Source organism: Haliotis rufescens, unplaced genomic scaffold (assembly GCF_023055435.1).
Source record: "Haliotis rufescens isolate VD_foot unplaced genomic scaffold, xgHalRufe1.0.p SCAF_6, whole genome shotgun sequence".
Classification (NCBI taxonomy): Eukaryota; Metazoa; Mollusca; class Gastropoda; order Lepetellida; family Haliotidae; genus Haliotis; species Haliotis rufescens.
Window position 1 is genome coordinate 12,891,300 of NW_025964334.1, and position 14,809 is coordinate 12,906,108.

The 14,809-nt window shown below is 42.4% G+C and overlaps 2 protein-coding genes across 5 annotated transcripts in view; one reads left to right on the forward strand and one right to left on the reverse strand.

Moving 5' to 3' along the window:
• LOC124135477 (microtubule-associated protein futsch-like) overlaps positions 1-14,278 on the forward strand; it is a 30,588-nt gene extending 16,310 nt beyond the window's left edge. For all 4 annotated transcript variants that reach the window (XM_046500843.2, XM_046500842.2, XM_046500844.2 and 1 more), the window contains exons 9-15: positions 464-579; positions 1,715-1,812; positions 2,774-2,839; positions 3,534-3,641; positions 4,022-4,117; positions 5,808-5,894; positions 6,972-14,278. In XM_046500843.2, coding sequence (XP_046356799.2) covers positions 464-579; positions 1,715-1,812; positions 2,774-2,839; positions 3,534-3,641; positions 4,022-4,117; positions 5,808-5,894; positions 6,972-7,010 — 610 coding nt within the window. In that variant the 3' untranslated portion in view covers positions 7,011-14,278. The remainder of the gene's footprint in view (positions 1-463; positions 580-1,714; positions 1,813-2,773; positions 2,840-3,533; positions 3,642-4,021; positions 4,118-5,807; positions 5,895-6,971) is intronic.
• On the reverse strand, positions 7,287-13,406 carry LOC125374710 (basic salivary proline-rich protein 2-like). Its single transcript, XM_048385977.1, has 2 exons — positions 13,267-13,406; positions 7,287-8,232 (listed from the first exon to the last, which is right to left on the reverse strand). Exons 1-2 carry the CDS (start codon positions 13,404-13,406, stop codon positions 7,287-7,289), a joined length of 1,086 nt encoding a protein of 361 aa, XP_048241934.1.
• Positions 14,279-14,809: the final 531 nt, after the last annotated feature.

Consider the following 14,809-nt stretch of genomic DNA (forward strand, 5'->3'; position numbering starts at 1 on the left):
GCCTTTCTGCTGTTTTGTCAATCAGTTTGGAAGGGACATTTCTGTAGGTTAAACATTACAAATTACCAATATATATTGCAATACGTATCACTTGAAAGGGGTGTTGCAGCATACCGATAATACTGTACAGCCCTAGGGGTTTTTACTGCATCTTTGTAGTAATTGTGGCGTAAAAACATTTTTCGCTCTCTCAACTGTCCACATCTGATGCAAGGAATCCTGTCTGAACTGCAAGGGGCGGTCGGGTAGCCTAGTGGTTTAAGCGTTCGCTCGTCACCCCGAAGCCCCGGGTTCGATTCCTGACATGGGTACAATGTGTGAAGCCCATTTGAGGTGTCCCCCGCCGTGATATTGCTGGAATAATGCTAACAGCGGCGTAAATCCATACTCACTCACTCACTCTGAACTCACTCTGAACTCTGAACTGCAAGGGGTTGAGATCTGTGACTTTGTTTTGTTTCAGCTTGGAGACGAAGTATGAAGATGATCCTCTGGTTGACTTGTTCAACGTGTACCTGCAGATCTTTCTCAGCCAGGCTCTGGAGCCCGGCTTCCTCAGTGCAATCACAGATGCCCAAGGTCAGTACACCAGGGGGGGCACAGGTGGCCCAGTCGTCTAACGCGCCGCAATTCGCTGTGCAGTGTTGCATCCCTTGGGCACGCCAGAAACCTTTGATTGTGGGTTCGAATCCCGGTTCGCCCCGATTATGTTTCTTCGTTTGTCAGCACCATACCCATGCTCGTGGGTTTCACCGAAGTGGTAAACGTCTGAGACCTGCATCACTTCGGGCTTTCCTCTCACATTAAGCTGACACGCCGTGATATGACTGGAATACTGTTAAAAGCGGTGTTAAACCCAACCCAACTCACTCACTCACTCACTCACTCACTCACTCACTCACTCACTCACTCACTCACTACACCAGGGAGCGCACAGGGCTTGACTTGACCTTGAAAATGAACATGACTTAAGGAGAGCTTGAAATACTCCCTACACATAATTTTTTTAAACTATTATATACAAAATATAACCGCCTTCTGATTACCTGCGGATGTATTGAATATTGCTCCATGATAACGAGTAATTTAAACTTTGTAGCTTATTTTACATACAGTGTTTCTGTAATCATTGCTTGAATTACGAGTGTTCTACTAAATGAATGTGATTGCGATCCGGGATAATATTTGCCTTGAATTTGACTACAAGAGCCTTGACTTTGGCTACATGTGCCTTGAATCTGTTGAGGGCGAACCGTGTGCACTGCATGACATACTTAACACCCAGGAACAGTTCCCAGTCCACAGACTATGTATTTCTCCCACGATAAAGGAGGTGGGGTGGCCTAGTGGTTTAAGTGTTTGCTCATCACGCCAAAGGTACGGGTTCGATTCCCAACCTCGGTTCAATGTAACAAGCAGCCTGTTTGTGTTGTCCATGTGCCATGTTGATATTGCTCAACAGTGTAAAACTTTCACTCACTCACTCAACATGATAATGCCACTGCTTGGAGAGTGTTGATGGAATCCTGGTTACATGGTAATGTAACAAGAAAGTCAGTCAGATATATGACATCTACATTTTACATATGTTGTTTGTATTGTGTTTTTATTCTGCATTCTTGTTTATTAATTGTTTTGCTACCTTTTGTGTTTTCAGTAATAAGATCTTATTTGTCATACATGTGCAATTTACATTTCTTATTTTTATTTTCAGATAATTTCTACCTATCTGCTTTAGAGAAAATAGATAAATTAATAGCCAGCAAATTAGAAGATATAGATAAGAAAATCAAATGGAAGCCAAGCTTTAAGGTAAGTTGAAGGCGATATTAAGTTTTGATGTTGAGAGGAGGTTGAGCAAGTAGGACCTGGATTGTATGCTACCTTCTGATTGGTTCCAGCCTCTTAGTGATGATAATATTTTTTTCCGTTTTAGGACCTGGAGCACAGATGTACTAGCACACTTAGCTTTGAAGAGTTACTTCCCTTAACCATACCATGATCTGCTGATTATGAGTTTAGTCCCAGATTAACCCCGATTCTGATTTTAATTTGTCAGCTCCACTGGGTTTCTACTTAGATGACTTTGTACCTTCCTCCCACATCCAGATGACACCACATGATATGACTGAAATACTGTTCAAAACTGGCAACTGTTTGATGTCAGCATTACTGTGTTTTATGTAAGGAATAAACGAGTGGGAGTTGATTTATTGAACAAAAAACGTTTATTGCTTATATGAGATTTCAACATTAAGTACAGCCTCTTTAAGGATGATGATAAAGTGAACAAGCTTTAAAAATATTTAAATAATGATTACTCCCTCAATAGAGATCCAACCTGGCAATGTCAGACATGTCCATTTTATACACCTGTGGGTATTTCCTGCATCTTCTCACAATCCTCACATTGATTACCTATACCTTTCCCCCCAATAATGATTGTCATGTCTCTCCCACTTTTGGATGTGATCGTTCTGCCATCGTGTTTAACTGCGTTGCCCAGCTACACTTATGGGGAACAACTTGCTAGACACCCCTCTCAAAATTATGTTGTCCAATAAACGATGTCATCAAGTTGCAAGTGCATGTTCGAATCTCCTGAAATGACGTCATGACAGACAAATGTTTATCGTGAATAAACCACACTTCATTCTTCATTGCGATTTATCGCATAGCTATCTTGTATCATCAAATTAGCCATGGTACACTATTATATTTAACTGATTATTATTCCTCAACAGTGTGTAATGTAGCAGTGTTTCTTTTTCAGACATCTCTGAAAATCAAGCCCCAACTGCGAGAGATTGATCGTCCCAATCTTAAGCAGCCATGTCAGGTAAGTGGATGTGTTGCTTGTAGACGTAATAAGATCAGTTAACTTCCTCACACATGCACTAGACCCGTGAAGATCCGGGGTAGAATTGGTCTTCAGCAACCCACGCTTGCCATAATAAAAGACGATGCTTGTCGTAAGAGGCAACTAATGGGATCGGGTGGTCAGGCTCACCGACTTGGTTGATGCATGTCAATCACTGGTCTGGTCCAGACTCGATTATTTACAAACCACTGTCATACAGCTGGATTATTGCTGAGTGCAGCGTTAAAGAACAAACAAACAAACAAACACATGTGCAGGGGTGGAAAATGTTTCTGATTAATGTAAATGTTGCTCAGTTTTCTTGTCCAGTGATTATTTGTGATTTTGAACATGAATTGAAAAACAGAAATTGTAAGGTAGGGACACTAGTTGATATGCCATCTACAATTAATTTTAACCGATGCCTGTAAGAGATAAACAGCACTGTATATATATTGTGTATATTTCCGAAATTCATTTTATTTGTAACCACAAGTCACAAGAATATAAGTGTTCATCATCATCAGACTATCTTTCATCTTACTTCAGACCTTGGTTCTGATTTCTCCCCCTATATGCTGAGATAGGCACATGAGACAAGTTGTTTATCAGAATGTCCATACAATGTGTATACAGTGTTACTACAATGACTCTTCACCCTTGTCACCCACAGGCTTGTGAGAATTCTAGTCCACCCACCATCAAAACAGTTCATTTCCTGGGTGCCCCGTACGACAGGTTTGACATGGATGACCTGCCGGACCCATCCGACACATGTACAGTGAGTACCTGCAGGACTTGTGGCTTTCCTTCCACATCAAGCTTATACCCCATGCTAGAATTGAGTCAGTGTTTAGTGATATTAAAACTCTGATCACTGACTTCCAGTTTCATAAATGGATACCCCCATTTTGAAGCATACTAGGATATAAAATGTATAACAACCCACATAAAGCTGTTTTGTCTTTAGAGCACCCCACTTTTTCGACCAAGAAAATGTATCTGCACTAGCAGTTGTGTTATGTACAGGTGATAGTTTAGTTTATGTTTATCAGAGCGCCTTTCAGCCACTCATTACTACCCTATCGTGGGGTTGCCAGGTGAAAGGCTGGGGCATCCTGTGAAGCACTTAATGGAGGAACTGGTGTTGTTTTGTTGCAGGAGTTCATGATAGGGAAAACTGCTGCTCAGTATGTGGGAGTGTATCACAGTCTGCACCACTTCAAATATAACCTGTATAAGAGATGCCTAGCAAAGGTGAGTGACTGGCTGCTGGGGAGGGTATGTTGATCAGGTTTTTTTTGTCTGTTGGTGAGGGTATGTTGGGGGGGGGGGGGGTATGTTGGGTAAGGGTCTTTTGGTCTGTTGGGGAGGGTCTTTTCAGGAGGGTATGTTGGGGAATGTCTGTTGGTTAGTCATCATTATAATTTATCAGGTTAAGAAATTGATAAATTTTTATTATTAATTTTGTTATATTTATATGTGCTACAGAGTTGCCATCTATCTTATGGTAGTAGTTGTTGCACAAGGAAAGGAAGTCGTTTTTAAGTTTAACTAATGTGGGACAAATGGACTGATGACCGTGTTGAACCCTGGGCATAATGATCATTTCTGTTTCTCATACATGAAGTCCATGAAGTTAGCAATTAGCTGACAGCTAATGTTATTTTTATTGAAGACCGCCCCCGTGGTCTTGTGGTAGAGCGTCTGCCCCGAGAGCGGAAGGTCCGGGGTTCGATCCCCGACCGCGTCATACCAAAAGACGTTAAAAGATGGTACTTGTTGTTACCCTGTCTGGCGCTCGGCATTAAGGGGCTAAAACAAGGACTGGTCGGCTCGGAGTCAGTATACTGTGTCTGAGTGGGGTATTCATGTTAAACTGCGGCATGGTATCTCAGTGGGCTAGCACTATAAATCGGCATCAGTCCGGACCAGTACAAGCAGCCACACAAACACACACACGTACATGCACGTCGCTATATAAGTGCAATAATCTTGGACGCGACGTTAAACCCAATTTCACCTCACCTCACCTTTTTATTGAAACAGTCCTTTCATTGAGGGATACTGGTTATGGTTATGCATACAAATTGGCCTATGATATCATGTATATTCAAGAACAGACTTCCATTACTGTTGATAAAATATCCTCAGTATCTGACACTATACAATCATAATGTATAGTCTGGAAGGTAATTTAAGGTACCGACGTTTACTACAATTTCTGAAAAACTATTGGACCTACTCCAGTCAAAGTTGGTATGAGATTATTAAACAGTCATACATAACTGGATATTACATTTAAAGACAATCGGTGCATGAATAAAAAATGTGTCTATTTAGCTATCACTATATTTCATCAACAACCAGACCTGTCCGTCACGGGTGGAAAGAGCATTCATTGAAACAGCCATCTGCATAATGCTACCCCTGCGTCACAGGGCCATATGATACAAATGAACCAATCAACTCAACTCGAAAGGTTGCACAGGAATCACGCACACACGAATACGGTGTTGGCGTTGGGCGTCTCAACATGCGTGATTCCTGTGCACCCTTTCGAGTTGAGTTGATTGGTTCAACTATGTCATATGGCCCTGTGATGCAGGGATAGCATTATGCAGACCTACCTTGACCTACTCCAGTCAAGGTTGGTATGACACAGTTGAACCAATCAACTCAACTCAAAAGGTTGCACGGGAATCACGCACACACGAATACGGTGTTAGCATTAGGCGTCTCAACGTGCGTGATTCCCGTGCACCCTTTCGAGTTGAGTTGATTGGTTCAACTGTGTCATACCAACCTTGACTGGAGTAGGTCCGATAGTTTTTCAGATATTGTAGTAAACGTCGGTACCTTAAATTACCTTCCAGACTATAGGTGTGGTGGTACAGTCCAAGGGGAGACAACTGCTGCTTGTAATTAAAGAACTGTTTCTTTGCAGGTAAAATTACTCCGAGACAGTACAAAGGGCATTGACAATGAAAAGTTGCTAGACCAGTGTCTTCACAACAGGGCATGGGTATTGAAAGTAAGTAGAGTCATAGTAACTAGTCTTAAGTTGGATTGTCGGATTGTTTGTTGTTTAATACCGCACTCAGCATGTTACAGCTATATGACGGGGGTTCGAAAATAATCAAGTCTGGACCAGACAATCTAGTGATTAATATCATGAGCATCGATCCACGCAATAGGGATACGATGACATGCATTAGCCAAGTCAGCGAGCCTGACCACCCGATCCCGTTAGCCGCCTCTTACGACAAGCATAGTCGCCTTTTACGGCAAGCATGGGTTGCTGAAGAACTATTCTACCCCAGATCTTCACAGGTCCATGACTTGGTTAATTGCATGTCATCCTATCCCAATTGCATAGATCGATGCTCATGATGTCACCACTGAATTTTCGGATCCGGACTTGATTATTTACAGATCGACATCATATACCAGAAATATTGTTTGCTATGGCGTTAAGTGTACTTAAGTGTCAACTTCAGTGTCCAGATCAGTTTTTTCCTACAGCTTTTTGAAAATCCCAAAAGAGATGTTTCATAGAAATTATGTACCTATGCAAAACTTCACACCAGGGTCCAGATCGGTTCATTTTCTATGACATTGCTTGTCAGCCAAAATATCCTAAAGGCTTTCTTACAAATTGATAATGATACTGAAGAATATCTTATCGAAAGTTAATAAAATCATGAAAATGTCGTAGTGCCATTTTTCTCCAGCAAAGACACCATGGTAACCAACAGTTCAATTCGGACACGCAGTTTATGTAAAATTACTGCATTTTGAATGGAAACAACTAGTCCCTCTAAGTTTCCATAAGTCTCGGACTAACGGACATGTCTTTGTCATCCCTGGAAATCCCTGCTTATCCATAGCAACTAATATTTCATCTTGCTCATCGGGGGCAGTCGGGTAGCCCAATGGTTAAAACGTTCACTTGTCACGCATAAGATCGGGTTCGATTCCAGACATGGGTACAATGTGTGAAGCCCATGTCTGGTGTCCCCAGCTGTGATATTGCTGGAATATTGCTAAAAGCGTCGTAAAACCATACTCACTCACTCACTCTTGCTCATCATATTATTTACCATTTCAGATATTTGAGGACTTAAAAAGAATGCTTGAGAAGGGATGAAGACTCTGTGTTGTCCCTGTACTACATCCTGCCTTAGACTGTATTGTCAGTGACTACTGCCAACGGTGATAATCCTCCTCTGTGTAGGCCACCAAGGACACCACTCATCGTCACCTGTACAGAAGCGTGTGGTCCTCCTCCGTCGCGGAGGGCACACCTTATCATCTCTGGTGTCATTGTTGTCCTCTCGTCTTCAGACTGTGCGCATTTGTTACTTGGTTCCTGTGGTGTGTGGACAGTTCATGAAGATGTTGACTGATTAGGTTAGCATGTGTCTCACTGTTGGGGCGGAGTATTCGGGCAGGTGGAACTGAAACCTGATCTTGGAGCAGAATGATAGGGCTTGGCCTGAATAACGGACCCTTTGACTCCTTTACTTTGTATCAACCTAACTGTGGAACTCTGATCTGACAAGTGCAGCTCTGACCTGATAGAGTGAGGTGTATTTAGCAGGTGCTGCTCATACCTGATGGATGGATCCCTGTCCTGGTGGAGGGTGGATTCCTGCCCTGGTGGGGGAACCCTGCCCTGGTGGAGGGTGGATCCCTGCTCTGATGGGTGGAACCTTGTCCTGGTGTAGGGTGGATTCCTGTCCTGATGTGGATTCCTGCCCTGATGGGGGAACCCTGTCCTAGTGGAGGGTGGATTCCTGCCCTGATGGGGAACCCTGTCCTTGTGGAGGGTGGATTCCTGCCCTGATGGGGGATCCCTGTCCTGGTGGAGGGTGGATTCCTGCCCTGATGGGGGATCCCTGTCCTGGTGGAGGGTGGATTCCTGCCCTGGTGGATGGATCCCTGTCCTGGTGTTGGGTGGATTCCTGCCCTGATGGGGAACCCTGTCCTGGTGTAGGGTGGATTCCTGCCCTGATGGGGAACCCTGTACTGGTGGAGGGTGGATTCCTGCCCTGATGGGAGAACCCTGTCCTGGTGTAGGGTGGATTCCTGCCCTGATGGGGGAACCCTGTACTGGTGGAGGGTGGCTCCCTGCCCTGATGGGGGAACCCTGTACTGGTGGAGGGTGGCTCCCTGCCCTGATGGGGGAACCCTGTCCTGGTGGAGGGTGGCTCCCTGCCCTGATGGGAGAACCCTGTCCTGGTGTAGGGTGGATTCCTGCCCTGATGGGGGAACCCTGTACTGGTGGAGGGTGGCTCCCTGCCCTGGTGGAGGGTGGATTCCTGCCCTGATGGATGGCTCCCTGTGCAGGTGGAGGGTGGATCCCCGCCCTGGTGGATGGTTCGATGCCCTAGTGGCTAGATCGAGTCCTGATGGATGGATCCATGCCCTAATGGATAGATCCCTGTCCTATTGGGTGGATCCAGTCATCTGATGGGTGATTCATGGCCTGAGGGGATGATCCATGACCTGATGGGTCGTTCCCAGACCTGAAGGGGGACCTCTTGCCTACTTGATTGAGCTCAATGTTGCCCAATGAGAGATCGCTGTCGTTACAAGTGGAGTGCAAATGGGTGGATGGTTGTTCCTCAGTGTAACTGTGAAGCTCAGCATCTGTTGGGCTAACGGAGACATGTCAGACTAATAGTGAGACTTGCCCTGTTCTTCAGGCGTAAGGTCAGTTATGGTGTCTTAGTTGTGTTCTGATACATGGCCAAGTTTATGTAAGGAGACAAAGTAAGACCGGAGATCTCTCTGTCTTAGTTATGTTCTGTTACATGGCCAAGTGTAAGGAGATAGAGTAAGGCCGGAGACCTCTCTTCTTTCTTTGACTTCAGCTGGATGTGTGGACAGTGTGAGGCCGACTGAATTACTGGGGATATTTATTGTTGAGTTTGGGGGATGCAATCGTGGTTTAAGGAGTATTTCATTGTTAGTATTTCATTTTGAAGGTTTTGGAAGTAGTTTGGGTTGATAGTAGTCAGTATTTTACACAATAATTATTTCAAGCACAAACTCTTCCTCTGTTGTTCATTGAAGTGGAAACATGAATGTGACTGGTTGTTTTCAAAATATACTACTCATCTTTTGATAGGGATAATCAGGTATGTCATATATTTAAATATACACTTGACATGAGAATCGGTTTTGAGTATCATGGCTAGATATAAAACATATACCTGTCAAACGTGGAGTAGTATATGTTCTTGTGAATCTAATCAAAGATGAATGCATAATTAAGATATTCATAATGACAATAATTGCCTGAATGTCCAGAATATTGAGAGATATGGATAATAGAAACTGCTAGACATGTTGCTGATTATTCATGTTGAACTATTTATGAAACACAACAGGGCTTGTGTGATACAAGATTTATACAATCGGCTATATCAAAGGCGTTCAAGTAACTTTCAATATCAAAATGTATGTATGATTATAATTGTGATTAAATTATATAGAGTGCATGGAAAATGTTATTAAAAATCTTTTTAATGTCTAAGTGCAAGGTGTAAATGTCTGGTTGCATTTAAGGCATGGTTAGAGTATTAAGAGTTGGAATAATTAAGGCTTAATTATTCTATTCCATATTCTATGAAAGTTTTAGTTTTTGAAATAAGTCTTGTTTACACCTGCGAATCTGGAGCTATTTGAACACCACTTTGAAAACATTAATTTTATAGAAAAGAAAGATCTGTTTTTGTCATGAAGTAGATGAAACTCACTTCTGAGGTCATTTGAGTGTGTGGGGGAGACACGGTGTGATAGAACTCCGAGTGGAAGTTTCAAGAGAAAGGCTCTATGTCTAGAGGGTCTAAAGATCATTGCTATCGTAACACCAACAGTATTGTGACTGATGTCAATATGTTGCACATATATAACCTAGACTTTGACTTATTTAGACTGTGTGAATATACTATACAAAAGCTTCATGTGATAAGATGTAACTGAAACAGATATCACTATAATGGCAGCAAATAAGCCTTCAAGTTTCATACTTTCCACATACTCCAGTGTCCGTACAGGAGACAGTTTCAGTTTGATTAGAGGAAGTGTAGGTGCATTTAGCTTTGTTATTTTGTTGTTTCTCCCTGTACGAGTGTATACCCTTTATGCTTGAGCTTGTGAGAGTACTTTTGAGAAAGGAAAGATTTCTGTGATCCATCTAGTCAGCAGCTAAAGCACATTGTCCTGAGCCACTCAGTATGAATTAGCCATGAATCTAATATTAACAGTGGAGCACGTGGCCTATATATATATTTGTTGTAGTGATGCAGTAGACATGAAAACACATGCACCAATATATCAGATTGAATAGAAAGAATATCCAGAGTAACCACCATCTATTTGAAGGCTACAATCGAGGAAAGATGAGTTGTGATAAGGGGAGATAACTTGTGTTCATTATCTGTTCAGAATCTGGGATTCTGTCAAATTGATGCTTTGTATTTTTATATTATTGAAATTCCAGTGTATATTCATGAAATATCAATCATATTTATTACTTTCTGATTGAGTAATAAGTGCATAATAGATGTGTGAAGTAAACCTAGACTTTAGTTTGTTGTAATTGAAAGATTATTACTCTGAATGCATTGTGAATAACTGCTATTTAATCTGTTTCTTTTCTCAATATTCCTTGTTATTGACTGCCAGTTGAGACATTATTTGCAAAATATTGACCATGTTTGGTTCTTTAAGCCATTGGCAGGACATTGTACAGCTTACAAATGGAGCTTAAAAAATTGACTAATTTGCTGACTCAACAAACCGATATACATATATATATATATATTAGTTTCACATGTAGTCGGATATATTTATAACATGTCAGGACTTGCATACTCTTGTACATGTATATTATAAAATAATCAAATAAATAAGCTATATTTCAATTGTTTAATAACTATTTTCTATGAAAAGTTATGAAACTGCATTGGATATCTAGGTGATGAAAATGTCTAGGTGTGTTTCACTGAAGTACTCTGGACCCCGTTCCTCAAAGCGATCTTAGCGCGGCGATGATCGTAAGCCTATGTTAAAGTATGGGACTTACGATCACCTTAGTGCTAAGATCGCTTGGAGGAAGGGGGCCCAGGTTTTAATATTGTCACCATGCAGCCTATCTTCCTTGAAGACGGATACAAAGCCTGTGTTTTCTTACATTGTTTTGTTTTGTGTGTATGGGGTTGTAAGCTGTACACTGTTGATTATGAAATGTTTTATTTTATAGAGATATTTTCTTGTTCTTAATGTAACATGTGGTGTATGACCTAGAAGGCGTGGTAAGTTAAGGCCGGGTTCGGTTGTTGTTGTTCGTAGCATAATCAATGTGTCTGTGTATTTAAGATAGAATAACAAATTGATTAGTGCTTGATACCACTCACATGAGAGTTCTTGACTCAGAAGAAAATGGATTCTGATATAAATCATTAATTTATTTTTGGGTGTCTTCTTTGTACGTGGGTTCAGGATTCATCTTTTCTCAATGGGTTTGCAATGAAGAGTTACTGACATTTTCATATGAGAACATCCTCTATATCTCTAGGGCTTGCAATTCAGCAGACCTACACTAAACCCTGGATCCTTCATGTGTTTCCAATGATCTCAAATTACCTCCCCTTGATTTCCTTTAGCAAATTTGATTTGCTGTGCTACTCATTGTAATGGACCAATCAGAATATGAGTTTCCAACCGGCCTCAATGTTGGTAGGCAAGATCAACAAGGTGGCCAGTTCCATTGATTACGATCGAGTTTATGAGAAATTTAACATTGAAATACTGACTCAAATATCTTTTTGATGGCAAGTCCTCGCTTACCCTTTTCCATTTTCCATATCTCAGATTGGTTGGTCAGTGAAATGGTTATGAAAACGAAGTGCGAGTAATTTGAGATTGCGAGAACCACGGGAATGAATCCAGGGGATAGTGTAGCCCTTGAGATGTTGAGGACGATCTGTTAAAGGTGTTGTACTTCGTATAAGCCATATTTGCAATGAAGTGACATGTCATTTGCTCATCACCACAGTTTGATAAACCTGGAAAGAAGCTGATTAATGTTTCTAAAGCTTGAATGACATTGAAACTTCTCCCATGTTGTAAGCTTGTTTCTTGATACCACATTTGACATTAGACAATCAAGTCAGCTGATTGTTTGAATACATTATGTAGCCTGTGAATCGGATGTGTTGGCTGCCATGTTATGTGGAATGATTAAAACCTGCAGTTCACAAATGTGTATCCCAACTCCTTTGAATGATAATTACTGACTTTAAACATACCCTATGCCCTCTAATAAGACCCTGGGTCATGGGTCTTGGTCAGTTTACATTTACAACCCAGCCCATATTAAGGGGGTGGGGGGCGCTTGTTCCACAAAGCCATCTTAGTGCTTAGAGACGATCATGAGTCCCATATGTTAACGTTGACTTACAAAAGTCTTAGCTGTAATATCACTTTGCGGGATGGGGCCTAGCACCTTATACTTTCCCATCTCTGTGATGATGAGGGGCAGTCGGGTAGCCTAGTGGTTCAAGTGTTCACTCATTTCTCCGAAGTGCTGGGTTCAATTCCCGCCATGGGTACAATGTGTGAAGCCAATTTCTGGTGTCCCCCTGCCGTGATATTGCTGGAATATTGCTAAAAGCGGCGTAAAATCAAACTCACTCACTCACAGTGATAAAGGATATTAATATTTAGATGTAATGGGGAGACATCATTAGCTGTACCTGACTAAGTCTTTAACACGCTGGATCTTAATAGTCAGGCTCTAAATAGATGATATACGGTATTTACTTTTTACATGTAAGTCTATTATTTTCCAAATTATAAATTTATCAATGTTAGTATTCTCAGTAACCTTTTTCTTATCTGAATACTATTTCTAACGTATATTTGAAACTTTTCTGTTTGCATGCATCTCCTGCTTCCGTTTCCAGGTTATTCAAGTGTCGACCGCTGCTGTCACTTCATGGACTTCTGTGTACATACGTTCCACCATGTCTGCCTCTGTGTATATGTATATTACGCCTGTACAATCTGCATCCAGTCATCACTGTAAATATCTCGTATATCCCAGCTGGTGCTCAACCAAACTGTCAAAGCATAAACATAACGGTTGTTCCTACAGGGTCGTGTAGACGACCAAGTGATACATAGGGTTCTGTAGAGCTCCAAGTGTGGGTGGTTCCTGGTCGAGCCGATTGGAGACAGACCTGGAGGGTGGGTGGTTCCTAGACAAGACTTAGCTCCCATGGAGATTGACCAGGAGGGAGGGTGGTTCCTAGACAAGACTTAGCCCCCATGGAGATTGACCAGGAGGGTGGGTGGTTCCTAGACAAGACCTAGCCCCCATGGAGATTGACCTGGAGGGTGGGTGGTTCCTGGACAAGACTGAGCCCCCATGGAGATTGACCTGGAAGGTGGGTGGTTCCTGGACAAGACTCAGCCCCCATGGAGATTGACCTGGAGGGCGGGTGGTTCCTAGACAAGACTTAGCCCCCATGGAGATTGACCAGGAGGGTGGGTGGTTCCTGGACAAGACTGAGCCCCCATGGAGATTGACCTGGAGGGCGGGTGGTTCCTAGACAAGACTTAGCCCCCATGGAGATTGACAAAGAGGGTGGGTGGTTCCCAGACAAAAGTTAGCCCCCATGGAGATTGACAAGAGGTGAATGGGTGGTTCCTGGATGAGACTTAGCCCCCATGGAGATGGACCAGGAGGGTTGGTGGTTCCTAGACAAGACCTTGCCCCCATGGTGATTGACAAGAAGGATGGATGGTTCCTAGACAAGATTTCAACCCCATGGTGATTGACAAGAAGGGTGGATGGTTCCTAGACAAGACTTCGACCCCATGAATATTCACCTGGAGGGTGGGTGGTTCCTAAACAAGACTAAGCCCCCATGGAGATTGACCAGGAGGGTGGGTGGTTCCTAGACAAGATTTCAACCCCATGGAGATGGACCAGCAGGGTGGGTGGTTCCTGGACAAGATTTCGACCCCATGGAGATTGACCAGGAGGGTTGGTGGTTCCTGGACAAGATTTCGACCCCATGGAGATTGACCAGGAGGGTGGGTGGTTCCTGGACAAGACTGAGCCCCCATGGAGATTGACCGTGAGGGGGGGGTGGTTCCTAGACAAGACTTAGACCCCATAGAGATTGAGTGGGTGGATGGGTTGACCTATGGGTGGTTTCTGGACGAGAGTGAACACTCCAGGGGGACAGACCGGACAGTGGGTGGGTCCTGGTCTGGAGTGGACATCCTACTTCAAGGTTGATGGTCAGACAACTTCTGAATGACAAGATCCTGGTTAAATCTAGAAACATATTTGCAGTTAATGTTATAAAATAGCAAACATGGAACTGACTTGTTTCCTTTTGAAAAAAACCAAACATTTGAAGGTTGTTTTAAGTTATAACATGTGCAGGCCAGGGTCTGTTTAGGCCCAGGAGTAATGCTTTGTCAAGGAATTACAGTAAGTTATACAAATTCATCAATAGGGATGTTATGAAATAGTGTTGTATGTGATAACAGAGGGATATAATGTAGTGTTGTTGGATAACAGTTTGGTGTAATATAGTGTTGTATTTGAAGAACAGAAGTAAATTACATTATACCATGATGGTAATGAACATGGGCTGTGCTGTGCATGCACCTTCAATGTCTACTGAAAAAGGAACCAAAGTTTATGCGAATTATCTGAAAACCCCAACAATCTCTAATACTACATGGACCACAACCTTGATACTACTCAACTTTTTCTAAGGACCAAAATAGTCATCTTTAGTCAAAGGTGTGGTTCTTAGCAAATGTTGAGTGGTATAATTAGAAAGGAAACAACAAAAATATCAAAATGGTTACACCTGCAGTAGGAATGGGTAGATTCAAAAGCCTTTTGTTGGT